General features: G+C 42.5%; 1 protein-coding gene across 1 annotated transcript in view; it reads right to left on the bottom strand.

The window, feature by feature from the left end:
- Positions 1-17,769, bottom strand: part of ULK4 (unc-51 like kinase 4) — a 566,226-nt gene that overhangs the window by 296,635 nt on the left and 251,822 nt on the right. Inside the window, exon 27 of the mRNA XM_047099606.1 lies at positions 8,482-8,530. Within this exon, the coding sequence (XP_046955562.1) occupies positions 8,482-8,530 (49 nt within the window). The remainder of the gene's footprint in view (positions 1-8,481; positions 8,531-17,769) is intronic.

Below are 17,769 nucleotides of genomic sequence, written 5' to 3' on the forward strand. Positions count from 1 at the left end.
CAGAGGTTACATCCTGAGAATGGGCGATCACTGATTTTACACTAGGCCCTCCAGGAATTCTTTACATTTACCACAAATTATTCTACTCCGTTCCCATATACCCAAGGGGCCTAAAAACAAGAGTTTTGGAGTCAGGGGACTAGGCAATGCCTGATGACCACAGTAGGCATTTTATTTTTTAACACAAACCTGAACCCAAAGGTGGCCAATGGCCAATGACTGGGCATCTCCGGACAGTCCAGAGTCAGAAGTAAAATCAAATGGTGTCACCAGCCATGGCCGAACTACCTTTTGCAAGTGTATCACCTTGGAGAACACTAGCCCGTCTTTCTATTTCATCTTCCCACCCATCACCAAGGGGAGAAAGATCGGCTGGTGACCACAGTCTAGGATGGATGGATCTAAGTGTAACAGCCCTGCCTCACCTCTCTCATGTGTTCATGAATGAATCAACACATACTGAAAGGCAAAAAGCGGGAGGGCAACGTGCTGGGAGCAAACGAGGTTGTATCCAGCAAGGTTTCTTCCCTAAGTGAAACTCACAACGTAACTGAGGATATGAGACTTAGGAAATCACCTACCACGGTACTAACCGACAGAAATAGAATGCAAACCACACGTTTTAAATGCTCTGGAAGCTGCCATAAACAAATAAAAAGAGATACATGAAACTAATAATATTTTCACTTAGCCCAATATATCCAAAATATTATTTTAACATATAATATTAGAAAATTAATCAGCTACTTAACACTTTTTTTTTAATCTGATATTTGACACTTAGAGCACATTTCTATTCAAACTAGCTACGTTTCAGGGCTCAGCAGGCCCTATGTGGCTACTAGCTCCCCTGTGAGAAGTGCAGGTCTCTGGGGGAAATGTAATCAACACACAGGCACTGAGATGAGTGAAGGCAGAGACTCCCATAAACACCCAAGATTCACAGACATCCAGACAAGAAAACTGTCTCTTCAGTATAATACTATCTTTTCTCTTCTTTAAAATTTAATCTGGTGGTTTGGTTTCTCTGCTTCTCCCTCATCCCACTGTACCGGACTCCCTTCACTTGTCTGCTGCTCATTTTTACTGAGGTTTCACTCATTTCTTTACAAGTCTAATTCCACAACCAACCAAGAGTAAAAACCAAAAAATGCAAAAGCTACACTCCTGGGAAGTACAGATCACTTGTCTACTTCTGTGCTCTTTAACTACACTGTTTCCTTAGAGAGAAGGAAGAAGGAATACTATTTCCTCAAAGTGGGGCCCAGGATCTGGAGCAGAACTAACTAGACATGAGGATGATAATAAAACTCGGGATTCCACTGGCTCTGGAGAAGCCATATAGAACACACTCCCAATGTGTGCGCTATGATTGGCCAAAGATATCCTAAGCTGTATTTTAGCATTTTTTTTTCCAGTGGACACAATATGTGGTATTTATCTTAATAAAGTCCATCTTCTTTCAAACCAGTTGGGCTACTTATGCAGAAACCAGTGACGCTTCAAGCCAAGTTTGCTGATATAAGTTTATTTTCCTTAGCTTCCACCCATTTATTCTGGCTAACCGGCTATCAGGATACTGATCTGATGAGAGTGTTCAGTTGGTATATGGACAACTTCTCTTCATTCAATCTAGGGTCGAGAGATTACACCCTTGCCTGAGAGGGCTATTTTGCAAATACAAATTGATGACACAAGCTACCAAGAACAGATCCGTGCATATCCATTTCCTCCCCTTCACACACACACACAAACACAACCAAGTACGTACTTTTATGACAGTGCATGAGTAGTGTGTAAAGTCATCACGTATACAACAGCTGGTTTTAGAGTTCCATTCTGCAATCTATAGAAACGCTGAACAGGGACCCATGCAAGTTTGAAGCAACAGATTTATCTCCTACATCCAGTAAGCACTCTTTGTGTAACTTTGAAAGTATCTTCCTAAGTCAAGCATTTTGAAATTTTAATCAAATCTTGTTTTCTACTTTAGAAATTCATGCCCATGTGCACAGCGGAATCGTATTAACGGCATATTGGACACAAGTGTGCAGAGTCCTAACCTCATAAGGAACCTGTCATTTTAACATACCCTGAAAGAACCAATTCACATCAGGTGGGTCGCAAGTAGAAAAGAGCCAAGTAATTTTAAAAGCCTGATGGATGCCCAGGACTGAAAACATTTCTTAAAAGCAATGTGGTTGCCAGTCTATACTACACTGGTGTCTCCATGATTAAATCCTTGCGGCTCCAAGGGTCCATAAAGAGACTCTTTCCTAAAGATACCGGTGACTTGAAAGATTTACTCGAGCTTGCTTCAGCTGCTATCCTCAAGATTGCTAAAACAATATAATTGTCAAACTAGCGTATTGCTAATCCCATTTTTATTGTTAACATTTGCCACTGAAATTGCTCTTTAATTGTTTGTTTTGGAACAGACACATAAAACATCATGACAGCGATATTTTGGCACATATTGGAAAATCTGCTATGAATAAAGATTTTTTCCCCAATAAAATACAGTTTGCCCATATTACTTGGTATCAAAATGATTTACTGAAGTAGGCCAAAACATAAACCACTGAAATAAAGTGAGGTGAGATTAGAGTTACAGCAAAATCCACAGGCTGATTCATTCAAATTCATACTTAAGACACATTTAAAAGCAACTTCTACTCTTTGGAAAAGGGCAAAAGGGGAAAGAAGAACGCCTTCCATCCCGCTCAGCCAGCAAGGCGGCACTCGGATCCAAGCCACTGGGTCCTTCCGATGGTTCACATTCTTAAGAACCCACATTTGTTACACAGATCCAGACTGCCTTAGCATGCTAGGCCCTGAAGGCTGAATAGGAAGCCATTTAGCTTAATCCAACGCAGCCCGCCTGAGTCTCCAGCCCCTACTCAACACAGCTGCCTCCCAAGGCCAAGGAAAAGGCAGGCCCCCCACCCAGGTGGGCCCCGCCAGGGAAGCAGTGCCCAGCTGCTGTGACAGCTCCTTTGTTGTAAGCAATCGCTATCTGGCTTTCCCCACCACTTGGCCTGTCCAGAGCTGGGAAACTTGCAGCTGGACCCCAGGATTAAAACCATTCTGCCCTGCTCTCTGCCCTGAATGTGGTGTTGGAACTCCTTAGATCAAACCTCTGAAACCGACCTTTGTGTCTTATGTCTCCTTCCCCACTTTCAAAAGCCTTGCTGATGGAGATTCCAGCCCTCAACCAGTCTCCAAGTTTCCAGTATTATCCCATAACCCTAAGCCTGATTCTCTCCAAGGCCCAACCTCTATCTGAGCAGTCTACCTTCTCAGTGCACACAGTCCCTGCAGCTAGAGGCTCTAAAAGATCTTTTTTTTTTTTTTTTTAACTAGAGGCTACTATCTGATTTTGAAAAGCATAAATTATGTGCAAAGCCAAGCAAATATGAAACAACCACAGTATAAAGCCTGCAGGATCTGGCTCCCACTCCGGACTCCCTGCCTACACTTCTCCGTGGTCTCTGGTCCGGGTGCATCCAAGTACTCACCTTCTCCTCATGGCAACTCCCTCTCAAGGCCACATTCAAAGGTTACTACTTCCGCGAGACTCCTCTCCCTGCAATGAACAGAAGATCCTCCCCTGGGATCCAGAGCATTCTCTCGCTCCCCATACAAAGCTCCTACACTGCTCCTGTCCAATTATGTGCTCGCACATCGCTCTTCCTGCATTATGAATCCAGAGGGCCCAGATGTTTAGCTATCCAGACAGGAGGGAGCACTGTGCCTCCTGAGGAGACAGTTACAACTGGAAATGGCTTTTTTTTTCCTTCAAAATAATGAAGACTACTTTCAAATGGTTATGTGCTTAACCAATTTTTCTATTTACTATAATTGACAAGGTTACATTAGTTTCAGGTGCACAACACGGTGATTTGACTAAGTCTCTACATTATCCTATGCTGTTCACCATATGACACTATTACAATACCACTGACGATATTCTTTACACTATCTGTGCTTTTTATTCCCATGACTTATTCATTCCATAACAGGAAGCCTATACCTCCCACTCTCCTTCACCCATTCTGCCCATCCCCCACACCCCTGGCAACCATCAGTTTGTTCTCTGTATTTATAGGTCTGATTCTGCTTTTTGTTTATTCATTTATGTGGTTTTTTACATTCCACAAAGCAGTGAAATCATATATTTGTCTTTCTCTGACTTATTTCACTTAGCATAATATTGTCTATGTTCATCCATGTTGTTGCGAATGGCAAGACCTCATACTTTATAGGGTTGAGTAATATTCCTGTGTGTGTGTGTGTGTGTGTGTGTGTGTGTGTGTGTGTGTTTACTCCCCACATCTTCATTATCCATTCATCTATCAATTGATACTTGGGTTGCTTCCATAGTTTGGCTACTGTAAATAATGCTGCAATTAACACAGGGGTGCATGTATGCTTTCGAAGTGTTTTCTTTTTCCTTGGGGAAATACCAATTAGCAGGGTCATATGGTATTCCTGGATCATATGGTATTTCTACTGTTAATTTTTTGAGGACTCTCTATACTGTCTTCTACAGTGGCTGCCCCAGTTTGCATTCCCACCAACAGTGCATGCAGTTTCCTTTTTCTCCACATCCTTGCCAACAACTGTTATTTCTTTTCATTCTAGCTGTTCTGACAGGTGTGAGGGGACAGCTCATTGTGGTTTTGATTTGCATTTCCCTGATGATTAATGATATTGAGCATCTTTTCATGTGTCTATTGGCCATCTGTGTGTCTTCTTTGGAGAAAGATCTTTATGTTCTCTGCCTATTTTTTTATTATTTTTAATATGAAATTGATTGTCAAATTGGTTTCCATACAATATCCAGGGCTCATCCCAACAGGTATTTTTGTAATCAGACTGGGGTTTTTTTGGTGTTGAGTTCTGTGAGTTCTTTATACATTTCGAGTGTTAACCCCTTATCAGATAATAATCATTTGCAAGTATCTTCTCCCATTCAGTAGGTTGTCTTTCTGGTTTGTTTACTGTTTCCTTTGCCGTGCAGAAGATTTTTATTCTGGTGTAGCCCCAGTAGTTTATTTTTTCTGTTGTTTTGCTTGCCTGAGAAGACAGTTCTAGAAAAATGTTGCTACGGCTGATGTCAAAGAAATTGTTGCCTCTGTCCTCTTCTAAGAGTTTTGTGGTTTCAGGCCTCACGCTTAGGTTTTTAATCTATTTTGAGTTTACTTTTGCGTATGGTCTAAGAAAGTAGTAGACTTTCATACTTTCACACGTAGCTGGCCAGTTTTCCCAGCACCATTTGCTGAAGAGACTAATTTTCCCTATTGTATGTTCTTCCCCCTTTTGTCACAGATTGACCATAAAAGCACAGATTTATTCCTGAGCTCTCTATTCTGTTCCAAAGATCGTTTTTGTGACAGTGCCATACCGTTTTGATTACTACAGCTTTGCACTGTATCTTCACCAGCGTGGCCCATACTTAAAGCTCTTTGTTCTATCTGCGTACGATCTGTACATGGCTATTTGACACGGATAGGACATCAAATTCACAACGCTGCTCCCTTCATCTTCACTCCCCTCTAGGCCTACAGGAAAGACACAGAAGCTGCCTGCAATTCCTGCCCATAAGACAAACATTTGCTCTCTTAATGAGAAACATCTAGGAGAGGACGCATGGCTGGTAAGAACACACTGTATGAGGAACTCGAGAAAAGAAGGAAGTTACAAAGCCTGTATCAGATTGTAAGGACATCAAACAGAAGATGGAAAACAGTTATGAGCTCAGAGTAGAGAAAAAAAGTCATCAAGAGGTCACTGTGGACCACCAGCCTTTTCTACTGTAATGGGGGTGGCACCAGCCTTTTCTATCGTAATGGGGGTGGGGGGCTAGAAGACACAAGGAGTATCCAACACACAGGACCCTGCACCATCTTCCACGGTGTCTCTTCTGATCAAACTGTTGCCGAGAAGCTGCTACGTGTATGCAGGACACCACACTGGCCGGGGGGCTTAGACCCAAACTTAACGCAAGAATATACCATGTTTCTGTGAAACCAGGAATCCCTCAGTTCTAAGATGCACCCATCATTTTATCAAGCACTAAGAAAGAAAAATGTTGCCAATTAAACTATGACATGGTTTCTCATTACTTAGAAAGTTCCTTTTATTTTTATTGAAAGAGCCTTTTTAGACATATTCGGACATATATTTTTATAATGCATCACTCTTGGGCACTTAGAAAAAGAAAAAGAAAAATGAGATGAATTAGTTAAGGCAATGACAACCAGGTCTCCTGGCTGAAAGCAATCGCAAAATGCCACTGATTTGGAAAGTACATCCCAGTTTCAGAAATGTTAAATCTGTTAAATGTTAAAATCTGTTATTAAAAAAATGCATCATAGAATCACTAAAATGCTATGTCATGTCTTGCTTGGTGATAAAAGTTTAGAAAGGACAAGACAACTGTTCACAGGATAACTGCTATGAGGACATTTCACAGATTAAAAAATGTAATTATATAGAGGGAAAAACCTGAGATCATGCAACTCAAGAAAGACCAAAAAAAAGAAAAGGGATTGAATAAGGTTCTTCACAGACATCAAAGTCCTGTCCCCAAAAGCAGTGATTCCCAAATGTTGGGTTTTTTGTTTTGTTTTGTTTTGTTTTTTTTACTTTTTAACAACAGGACCTCTTTTTAAAATATGATCCTCCAAGAAACCTGAGTATGGAGCTGTTCCGGTTAGGGGAAAGTATCATCCCAGACATGCCTGGGAGATCAGGACTCAGGGCTCAGGACGCAGGACTGGCTGAGATCCTCACCTGGAGAGTGGAGGTCACCTCTACCCGCTCTCTACGACATGACAAAGGTCTAAACCATGGCATTAATCAATTAAACATCTACCATGGTAAGATATGAAGCCTTGCTAGGTGCTCATTACACAAAGATTAATCAAGCACAGAGGAACTTTGGTAACCTTCCAGAAGGAATTTCCTATGTGTGGATTTTAGACCTTGAGGGGACTGGATAGGATGAGAACTTTTCATCAGTCACAAAAGGAGCTGCACTGACCTAAACAGGTCAGAAACACTCCTACCACAGCAAGGGGATGAGACACATCCCCACTTAAGGCCCACGGTAGCTCTAGAGCGCTCTCCATAGGTCTTCGACACCAGTCTCTTCAAACGCAAGCCTGATACGGCTGGGTTTGGACAGCTTTGGCTCTCGCCCATACCCAACCCAACTCAAACCGGGCAGCTGACTGCACCCGCCGCCCTCCAAAACAAATCCGATGCCGCAACAAATCAGCAAGTCACGTATGTACCCTGCTGAAGGTGGAGACACACACCGGCCACTTGGCGAAGCTTAACGTCCCCATTAGACGGCTCTCCATCTCCATGTTTCTTCCTCCCATTTTTCTCCATTTTTTTCTCCTGACACCGCTTATAAAATCTCCTTACTATTCAAAGCGATTCACTCCAGCCTCTCACTTTGCACATCCCCCTAGCACAGCGGCTCTGCATCATCTCATCGTCACCTGAGCGCGCTTTGGAAATACCACCCACTCTCGCCCCTTGTCCCCATCCAATCACATGGCTCAGCAAACCCAACCCACTCTCCTGAAAGGAAAAGGTTCATCTGTAGCTAAGAAAAGTAATGTTTTCACCATTTAGCCATTATCAACACACAAACAACCTATAGGCTAACAGTTTTGGATTAAAGAAAGCTAATTTCCATGGGTACAGTTAGCAGACTATCATGGCTACTGCTCCATTAAAGACCAAGGGAGGTTAGGCCAGTCTGGCTGGGGACGTGTCTCCTCCTTTGTCCCTTCCGCCGTCAGCCAGCCTTGTAGGGCAAGTTTTTGGTAAAGGGGGATAACCCACTAGGTACAAGAGAACAGAGCGCTAAGGGCACTGTGTTGATGTACGGATTTCCAGCCTACTTCTCAAACCTGCCTTTAGTAACAAATAGGGATTTATCAGAAATGGGAAGTCAACTCTGCAATCCCATTTTATTCTCTACACATAGGAACCATAGGTGAAATGTTTTCTTTAACAGATGGTTTTCAGTTGAGTAGCATTCTGTGAAGAGAAAAAAAGGTGTTTGGAGCTGTTCTACATCCTGAAGAACATAACTTTCTGGCCATAGGCCCAAAACTGCTGATCTGACTCATGACTACAACGTCAGAGGGATTCACAGCGAGCATCAGAAAATTCATACTGAAGCGTAGTGGTCATCCTCTGCCCTTCCTCCGCAAACCAACCTCAGATGAAGGACTTGTGACACGAGCGCAGGTGGTTAAACAGTGTCCCTATACAATTTCAGAGCTGGACAGGAGCTCAGGCAAGGAAACTGAGGCCCGATAAGGTGAAGTGAGACAATGAAGGGCACAGAATCCTTCTTGGACAGAGTCAGGGTTAGAACCCAACCGCACAACGTGGTTGAAACCTTAACATTCTTAAAATTTCACTTGAATTTCAGGTACACGTTTCCCTTCTTACCAGAATGACTTCAAAAATGAGTGGGATCAGTTTGCTCTCTTCCACAAGTCTGTTAAAAAAAAAATAAAAATAAAAAGATAAGCACACAGTAGATAACTCGTATTTAAACTGCTGCCCTGATAAAGATTACCACAGCCCCCGCTTTCATTGCTTAAGTTCTGTGCCCGAAAAACAGATGATTATATTCATTTTTAATACACTGAACTACCCCTATTAAATACAAGAAATATGGGGCTTCTTTGCAAGTGACTATTAGCTTAGCCTTACTGGTCTGTAGCAAGTAAAATCTCAAATAGATTGACATTTATAAATGTAAGAATTAATTAAAATTCACAACTCTCATTAAGGCTATGAAAATAGGCAATGCTAGCCGAAATAATGTAACCAGCCCTCACCGCAGTTAAATTCTAAGTGTGCCACACTGTAATCTTTCATATATGCCTCATTAGCTACCTTCTCAGCACTAATGAATTAATGTATAATGATTTTTAATCTTTTACTTAAAAAAAAAAATGTAGACCCTAATCAAGACTTTGGGACCTTTCCCTCATCAAAACTAGTTAATTATTATCTATTGTAACAAAAGGTTTTTTTCATGCGATTTAAGAGAAAATAGCCTCAATTCAAAAGTAACAGTTCTTATTAAAACAACACTTCAGTCTCTAAATATTCCTTTGGTCTATGGCAGTAAACGTTTCTCTGTAAAGGGTCAGATGGCAAAGATTGTAGGCTTTGGTCGGCCACACAGTCTCTACAGCAACCACTTAACTCGGTCACTATAATGTACGAGTCATCATAAATAATACATAAATGAATAGGCATGGTTGTGTTCCAATAAAATTTTATTTACAAAAACAGGTATGTGCCATATTTGGCCCATAAGCTATAATCTGTTGATCCCTCCTCATTCAGTTTTAAAAATAAATCAGATGCCTTCATTTTATTAGCATTTACTTTGGATGATAAACCACAGCACTGAAGACGAGCATGCTGCCTTCATTGTGGGCACGTGCAGTTTGTCTGTTTCACAGAAATTGCCCGGTAGATAGGAAGGGAATTTATCATCTGGCCTCCCTCGAGCTTGTTTGTCTATGATAACGCACTGATAAAAGAGAAGCCTATGAGACACGCCAAAAAAAAAAAAAAAAAAAAAAAGGATCGGGGTGTTTATAAATATGTGTTATGAGAAAGTGAGATACAGAAAGAAGTCCCAAAGACTGGAGCGCTTTAGAAAGCCCCCAGTGTCTAGCAGAAGTAAATGCGATTACTTTTGCAGTTCCAATATACTAACGGATAAGATTTTGACTACAGATATCAAACTCATGTACAGTCTCTCACTTTCCTGGGCAACTGAAGGCTCAGATGTGAGGCCAAAGCTCCCCACCTAATGGCTGGGCAGGACGGGAAATGCACAGACTCGAGACCACACACAGCCTCAGGCCGGCACATTCCCAGTCTACTTCCTCAGCTCCTGAAATGGTGACCATCCCTCTTCCTAAACTGTGCTTTAAAACGTTTATGATCTTTTTTAAAAAAATAAATAAATAAATAAAAAGGGGGGGGCGCCTGGGCGGTTCAGTCGGTTAAGCGTCGGACTTCGGCTCAGGTCATGATCTCATGGTTTGTGGGTTCAAGCCCCACGTCGGGCTCTGAGCTGATGGCTCAGAGCCTGGAGCCTGCTTCGGATTCTGTGTCTCCCTCTCTCTCTGTCCCTCCCCTGCTCATGCTCTCTCTCAAAAATAAACATTAAAAAATTTTTTTCTAAATGTTTACGATCTATACTCTTATTAGGCCCAGGCTGAAACAGCTAAGCATATTTCTCAGAGCTGCCCTGGCACCCAAACCCACAAAGTCCCGGGGACACGGGCCCCACTTCTTCTCCAATGGAACCTATAGGTGACAGCTGCTTCTTCTACCCTCTCCCCCAACATTCAGATCCAGGAAGATCTGCTCACAATACCAGCACCCTCCTGGCGGTATTTTTTTTTTTAATGTTTATTTATTTTTGAGGGAGAGGAGGGGCAGAGAGAGAGGGAGACACAGAATCTAAAGCTGACTGTCAGCACAGAGCCTGATATGGGGCTTGAACCCACAACCATGAGATCATGATGACCTGGGCTGAAGTCAGACACGCTTAACCGACTGAGCCACCCAGGTGCCCCTCCTGACAGTATTTTTAAATATATGCCACTACTAGGATGTGCCTACAGAAACTACCATAACCCATTCTTATGGATTACAACTAGTCCTTCTCTGGGCTTTTGCACGATTAGCAGGCTGGCCGGGACTACTACTCCAGCCCCCTTCAACTAACTATCGGTTCTAGCACGCTAGGCCTCACATTTTTCTGAATACCACCAACCATAACAATTGTTCTCGGATTGGACTGACATAATTCAGAGCCACGTCTGGTAAATAAAAAGGGAGCTCAAGCTAAATAAAAGCACTTTTAGTTTTTAAAAAACACAGCATTTCTATGACATTTTCCATGACTCATGAACTAAACCACAAGTGTAAATTCCCAAAAACAACTTAGCCAGTCCGGAGCAAGGAGGGCTGCAGATGTTTACGAAGATCTAAGGCAGTGTTTTTTCCAGACTGTGGGCAGTGGTCAATAAGTGGGCAATAAGAGGAGTTCACTGGCTATTGACTAGCATTTTCTTGATCAAACATAATAACATAGCGACTACCCAAAGCTGTCACATAGGGTGTCGTTCGATGACATTTTTGTTTCGGTTACAGGTCTACAGGCGTGTATACTGGATGGTGATGCAAATGCATTTCTCTTATGTGGGTCGTAGTTAAGCATCTGAAATCCACAGATTTTAGACAACTTTGGAGACAATATTCACTTGCCTTCAATATGCTCTTACACTTTGATTTTTAAAAATCTGTCTCTTCATTTTAACCACCTCCTCTCATACCACCATAGGCCCAATTAGTGGCTTGGGTCTCAAATGATCAAACCCTCGGTACGCTCCAAGTAACGAAGCAAACTACTCAGAGCTTTCTTCCTTTAATTTGTACTCTGGAGAGCAGCCCCAGCGCTCAGGCCTCTGTAGACCAGGGAGGATGAGGCTTACCTCCAAAGAAAGCTGATGTGGCTGAATCCCCGGGAATTATTCAGGCAGCAAACCTTAAGTCATCATAATAGACTTCTGCAAAAGTCTATCTCAGTTGGGGGATCTGTTCAGTGGTCAGTCACCATGATTTTAAATCACGAGTAGCGGGGCACCTGTAGGGAGGGTCTCCGACTTCGGCTCAGGTCATGATCTCATGGTTCCCGAGTTCGGGCCCCTCATGGGGCTCTGTGCTGACAGTTCAGAGCTGGAGGCTGCTTTGGATACTGTGTCTCCCTCTCTCTCTGTCCCTCCCCCACTTGCATCTGTGTCTTTCTCTCTCTCAAAACTAAACATTAAAAAAAAATTTTTTTTAACATTTTAAATCACCAGTATCATTTTACTGCGTGAGCCTGTTGTATCCCTACATTCTAAAATAATAAAATTTCTATGGTCTATGGACAACCTGAAGGACAGGAAATAAAAAGTTTTATCTGGATTTTTTTTAAAACCAAAAACAAACAAAAAGAGATCTTTTTGAAATTATCCCTAATCTTCAAAGGACTATGAAGATATTAACTACATCACAGCATACTTTTCTTTCTTTATGTTAGCCCTCTTAAGCACACTGATTCTAAGTAATTCCAGATGAAAACTGAAATAAACTGCCCTCCCCAAAAGTAGTTCACTGGACCACTGGAAACAGTTTTTTGGGTGGTTTTTTTTTTTTTTTTTTTTTTTTTTGGCAGGGACAGGGGGAGGGTTCAGGGACAGGCCTTCTTTGTTTTGTTTCTTCCCCTTAACAGTACAATTTAATAATAGGTGGTATGTGCTTAAAGAGTTTTCCTTACAAAATTTTGATTCAGTAGATTCACCGGGATTTTGTATATCTGTTTACATTATTAACCAAGAGGGTGCTATTTGAATCAGCAAATTTTGAATACACTTATGAAAACCTTTAGGATACATTGTTTGACATTCTAACTCCCTCCTGTACCTAAAGTAAGTGTTGGTTGCCCTTGGTATTGGGAAACTTCTTAAAAGTTTTATTTACTGATGCTTGACAGTTCAGGCTAAATATAAAATAAATTAGCAATGGTTAGATATAAATGACTAGATGCAATTTAGGTAGGAAAAGTAGAAATAGGGAGATGCCTCTGCTTCTGTTCAGAGAGCTACAGAAGTGAGTTGGGCTGAATTTCATCTTTTTTTAAAAATATAATTCATAGTCAAATTGGCTAACATACAGTGTATAAAGTGTGCTCTTAGTTTTGGGGGTAGATTCCCATGGTTCATCGCTTACATACAACACCCAGTGCTCATCCCAGCAAGTGCCCTCCTCAATGCCTACCACCCACCTTCTCCCACTCCCCTAGCCCCCATCCACCCTCAGATTGTTCTCTGTATTTAAGAGTCTCTTATGGTTTGCCTCCCTCCCTCTCTGTTTGTAACTATTTTTCCCCTTCCCTTCCCCATGGTCTTCTGCTAAGTTTCTCAAGATCCACTTATGAGTGAAAACATATGTCTGTCCTTCTCTGACTTATTTCACTCAGCACAGTACCTTCCAGTTCCATCCACGTTGCTGCAAAACCTTTGTTAACATTTTTCAACTTTCCTTTAAAACATAGAGACTACGTAGGGACGAACCAGGAACAAGAATTAAAAGTACCTGAAGTCCCCCGACCTACCCCACCATACTTCTACGCATTCAGAGAAAAGAGGAGCCAGAAGGAGGGGAAGGAAAGGATCTCTGTCTGATCTGACTCATGTTGCAAAACAAAGCAAGCAGCCCCAACAGTGACTCGATGGGTCTGGGAGACACCAGGGTCGGTCCGTGGACCTGCACTGACAGGTTCGCTCGCTGGCTTGCAGTTTTTACCTACCCACATGGGTAGAGACAATACACACGAAGCAAGGACCAGAAGTCAAGACTCTCCATCTCCATGGTTGGCCCTATCCATCGGGAACACTATCCGTACCCCCCCCCACCCCCGGAGGGTTTCTCCATCTACTGTCCCTGCATTTTAACAATCCATGTTGTGATACAGACCTTACTTAGTGCTAGAGATTTTTTTTTCCCTGAAAACTATCTCAGTACTCAATTATGACTAACACCATTGAGCATGTGCCATGGGCTACTCTTATACACTCAAAATCTGTGCCTTCAAACTCAGAGTCAAATGGCTTAGAGACACAAACAGAATTAACTTCTATCATGGATGTATACACAGGTGACAAGAGAATGGACCTGGGGAAAACCCAGCGAGCCCAGACTGGTGAAAAGAGGTGTTTATGAGCCTTGAAAGAACTGGCCAATTCAACTGAAGCGTACCTACATGGAAAGGGGGAGCAGGAGGGACGGGGCAGTCTGAGTAGTGAAAAGACAATGTGCAAGATGGAGCAGAATGATGCAGCCTTGAATGTCATGCCAAGAACTCTGGGTTTTGTCTGGGTTTTATCTGTAACCAGAAGACTGGTTACAGGAAGTTTATGAAGGATTTTAAGCAGGAGAATGACACAGTAAGATCTGCTGTTCAAACTCCAATCTGACAGTAATGGGGGAAAATGATGGGGGGGAAGGAGTGCAGTCTACAACATTCCTACTCAAAGAATGGTCTGCAGACCAGAGCCGGCCTACAGACCATCACAGGTCTGGGACAAGACAACTAGTGAAATTTGAAAGACTGAGTTTCTGTGTGTTGGGATAAGAACTTTGCAGCAGTATAAAAGGTGACCCCACCAAAATATGATGAAAACCAGGATATTTGCATAGCCTCAAAATCGTTCCCCACAAAGACATTTACATTGGAGAAACCTGGCAGGCACCACCTTAACCAAGGGAGCACATTTCACGTCACTAGAAATGAGACAATGACATCACGTACGCCCTGATACCGTGCACTGAGGAGGACACACCATCGCTTCTCGGGGACTTTCGCCAAGACTACAAACCTCAATCTAATCATGAAAAGTGCCACGCTCAAATTGAGTGGCATCCTACAAAGTTACTAGCAGTGCACTTCAAAAGTGTTAAAGCCATAAAAGACCAGAGTGAGGAGCTGTCCCCAACTGGGGGGACTCCTACCAGAGAGGAGAAGCCTAAATGCAATGTGGGACCCCACGTGACACCCAGAACTAGAAAATGGACATTAGTGAGAAAACTGGCAACACTGGAATAAGATATGCAGATAGTTAATACTACTATATTAATGTTAATTTCCTGGTTTTGATAACTGCTACAGTTCCATAAGATGCCAACATCAGTGGAAACTGGGTGAAAGGCATAAGGAAATTCTTTGTACTACTTTTATGACTTTTCCGTGAGGCTAAAAGTATTTCAATATTAAAAGTTTTTTTGTGTTTGTTTTGTTTAGTTTTTGTTTTATGGCTCCCAAATGCTCTGACTCTCCTCTCTTGAGAAGTGGGATCTGTGTCCTCTCCCCCTGAATCTGGGCAGGTTTGGAACTGCTTTGACCGATAGTATAGCATGGAAGTGACACCGTATGACTTCTGCTTATATTCTGCGTGCCTTTGTTAGATTTCACTTTCATCGTATTTTCTGAAAATATTTATTCTGGTTATCTGTTGCCGCATAAGAAACGATCCCGAACTTAGCGTCATAAAGCAATAATTACTTTATGATGCTAGAGAATCGATGGGGCGTGAATCTGGACAGGGCACACTGAGATGACCTATCCTTGTTCCCTGATGTCAGCTGGGAAGGCACAAAGGCTCGGGTGATGAGAACAGCTGGGGGGGGGGGGGCGTAGGCATCTCGAAGCCTTCTTCGCTCACACGCCACATGAGGTGACTCAAGGAAGGCTCGGCTAATTCTGCCCACTGGATCACCTACTGCTCTCCTCTCCAAGTGGCTTGGCCTCTCACAGCATGGCAGCCGGGTGCCAAGAGGGAGCACTGCTGAACAACCGTGTGGAAGCTGTCTGGGCTTTTCTCCCTGGTATCACTTGCACTGCATTCTCAATGGTTACAAGCCTGTCATTAAGCTCAGCCCAGCCTCAAGTGGAGGAGAAACACAGACAACTCCCGACGGGAGAGTGAAGGAAAAGCATGTGGGATGGGAGAGACTTCTGTAGCCATCTTTGTAAGACTCAATCCGCCACTGCACTGGCCTGTAACACACTGAAATTTTAAAAACTGTTTCTTCACCGCAGACAGCATGAGTAACATTAGTTTAGAACCAGAGAGAACAGTTGATAGGCTACTACAGCAATCCAAAGGATCATAACGGGAGCCTCGTATTTGTTTTCTATTGCTGAATAACAAATCAGCACAAACTTAGTGGCTTAAAGCAACACCCATTTATTAACTCAAAGTCCCGTAGTCAGAGGCCTAGCTCAGCATGGCTGGGTTATCTGCTCAGAGCACAGGGATCTGGAACTGAATTCCCCTTTGGAGGCCGGGGGACGAGGGGATATGTTTTCAACCACAGTCTTGTGGACAGAATTCAGTTCCTGGTAGGCCTGAAGTCTCTCTTTCCACGCTGGCTACCAGACACAGGTCCCTCTCATATCCTACAGGCCACTCAACATCCCTCGGCACATGGACTCCCCCAACTGTAAAGCCAGCAAAAGAGGACTCTCCTCCATGTCAAATACTTCTCGAGCTTCAAATCTCTTTGACTTCCCAGTCTCTGACCTCCAGGCTGGATTTAAACGACTCTTGCAATTAGTAGAGCCTAGCTGGGTGATCTCTAGACTTTAAGGCCAACTAGTTTTGGCCCTTAATTACATCTGCAATATTCCATCACAGCGGCACTGAATTACTGTTTAGCTGAGTAACTGGGAGAAGGTGTGTATATACCTTCTGGGAATCTTGAAGGCCATCTGAAAATTCCGACCACTCCAATCTCACCTCATCCTTGCCTCCTTTTTAAAAGCATAATTCAGGAGTGCCTGGGTGGCTCAGTGGGTTAAGCACCTGACTCTTGATTTCAGCTCAGGTCACGATCTCACGGTTTGTGAGATCAAGCCCCACGTCAGGCTCTGCGCAGACAGCGTGGAGCCTGCTTGGAATTCTCTCTTTCCCTATTTCTCTGCCCCTCCTCCACTCATGTTCGTTCTCTCTCTCAGAGTAACACATATTTTTTTTTTTTTTACTGTTTTTATTTTTGAGACACAGAGAGACAGAGCATGAACAGGGGAGGGGCAGAGAGAGAGGGAGACACAGAATCGGAAGCAGGCTCCAGGCTCTGAGCCATCAGCCCAGAGCCCAATGCGGGGCTTGAACTCACAGACCACGAGGTCGTGACCTGAGCTGAAGTCGGATGCTTAACCGACTGAGACACCCAGGCGCCCCTTAAACACATATTTTTAGAAAATGAATAAAAAATAAAAGAATAATTCATATTTAGTTCCTTGAATAAGCTGCTTCTGGTCAACTTACATAGAAACCCCAAATAGATGCTGAACTTTTTAAAACTTAAACAATGCTGGTTAAGAGTTTTAGAGTTACTTTTTGTTTATAACTGAGCACTAGACAACAAACAAAGCTTTTTCATTTCTTATGACATACGTAATTTGCCAGTCTAGTGTACCAACAACAGCCATTTTAAATTAAAAAAAAAAAATCTCTAACATCACGCTGAATTTCAAATTATTGGCCCAGTGAATCAGCTCCAAAAAGAAATGGTTTTATAATGTGTAGCTTTGGTATGATATTAAGTCTAGCCTGAGAGCAAGCTATTTCTAATGTTTCTCCTTGAAATGTTTGCCCTTGTCTGCAATGCTCACTAATCCTCTTGCACAGAATTGCAGAATACCAATTATTTATTTACCAATAAAGGTACACATCCAAGGAGATATTTTGCACAATAAAAGGGCAGGGCTGAAATTTCAGCAGCTCTAGCACAGGATGTGTTTAGATCTGGTCATTTTATAAAGATCTACAGAGTCCTTCATATGGGTAAGCATTGTATCTTTTCCTTGAAGAAGTTTATACCCCAGTGGGCAAAAAATATATATACACGACATAAAAATTAACGGAATTCAACTTATAAAGCCGACTGCTTCATTGGCTGAGAAAGTCTTAAAATTGTTAGACTACAAGGCTATTCCAGGACGTACCTCCCACGTACAGAATCTCCCATTGCCTCAAAGAGCATGAAAACGATAGGAGTTTTAGTAAGAAACTATGGTTAAGCAAAAAGCAAGTGTTTTCCAATAGAAAGGAGATTCATACAGAAATTTAAAAAGTGTATATTACATTAGCG

Source organism: Lynx rufus, unplaced genomic scaffold (assembly GCF_022079265.1).
Source record: "Lynx rufus isolate CCGP_SWC_20201006 ecotype Redwood Valley unplaced genomic scaffold, mLynRuf1.p SCAF_5, whole genome shotgun sequence".
NCBI classification, from domain to species: domain Eukaryota; kingdom Metazoa; phylum Chordata; class Mammalia; order Carnivora; family Felidae; genus Lynx; species Lynx rufus.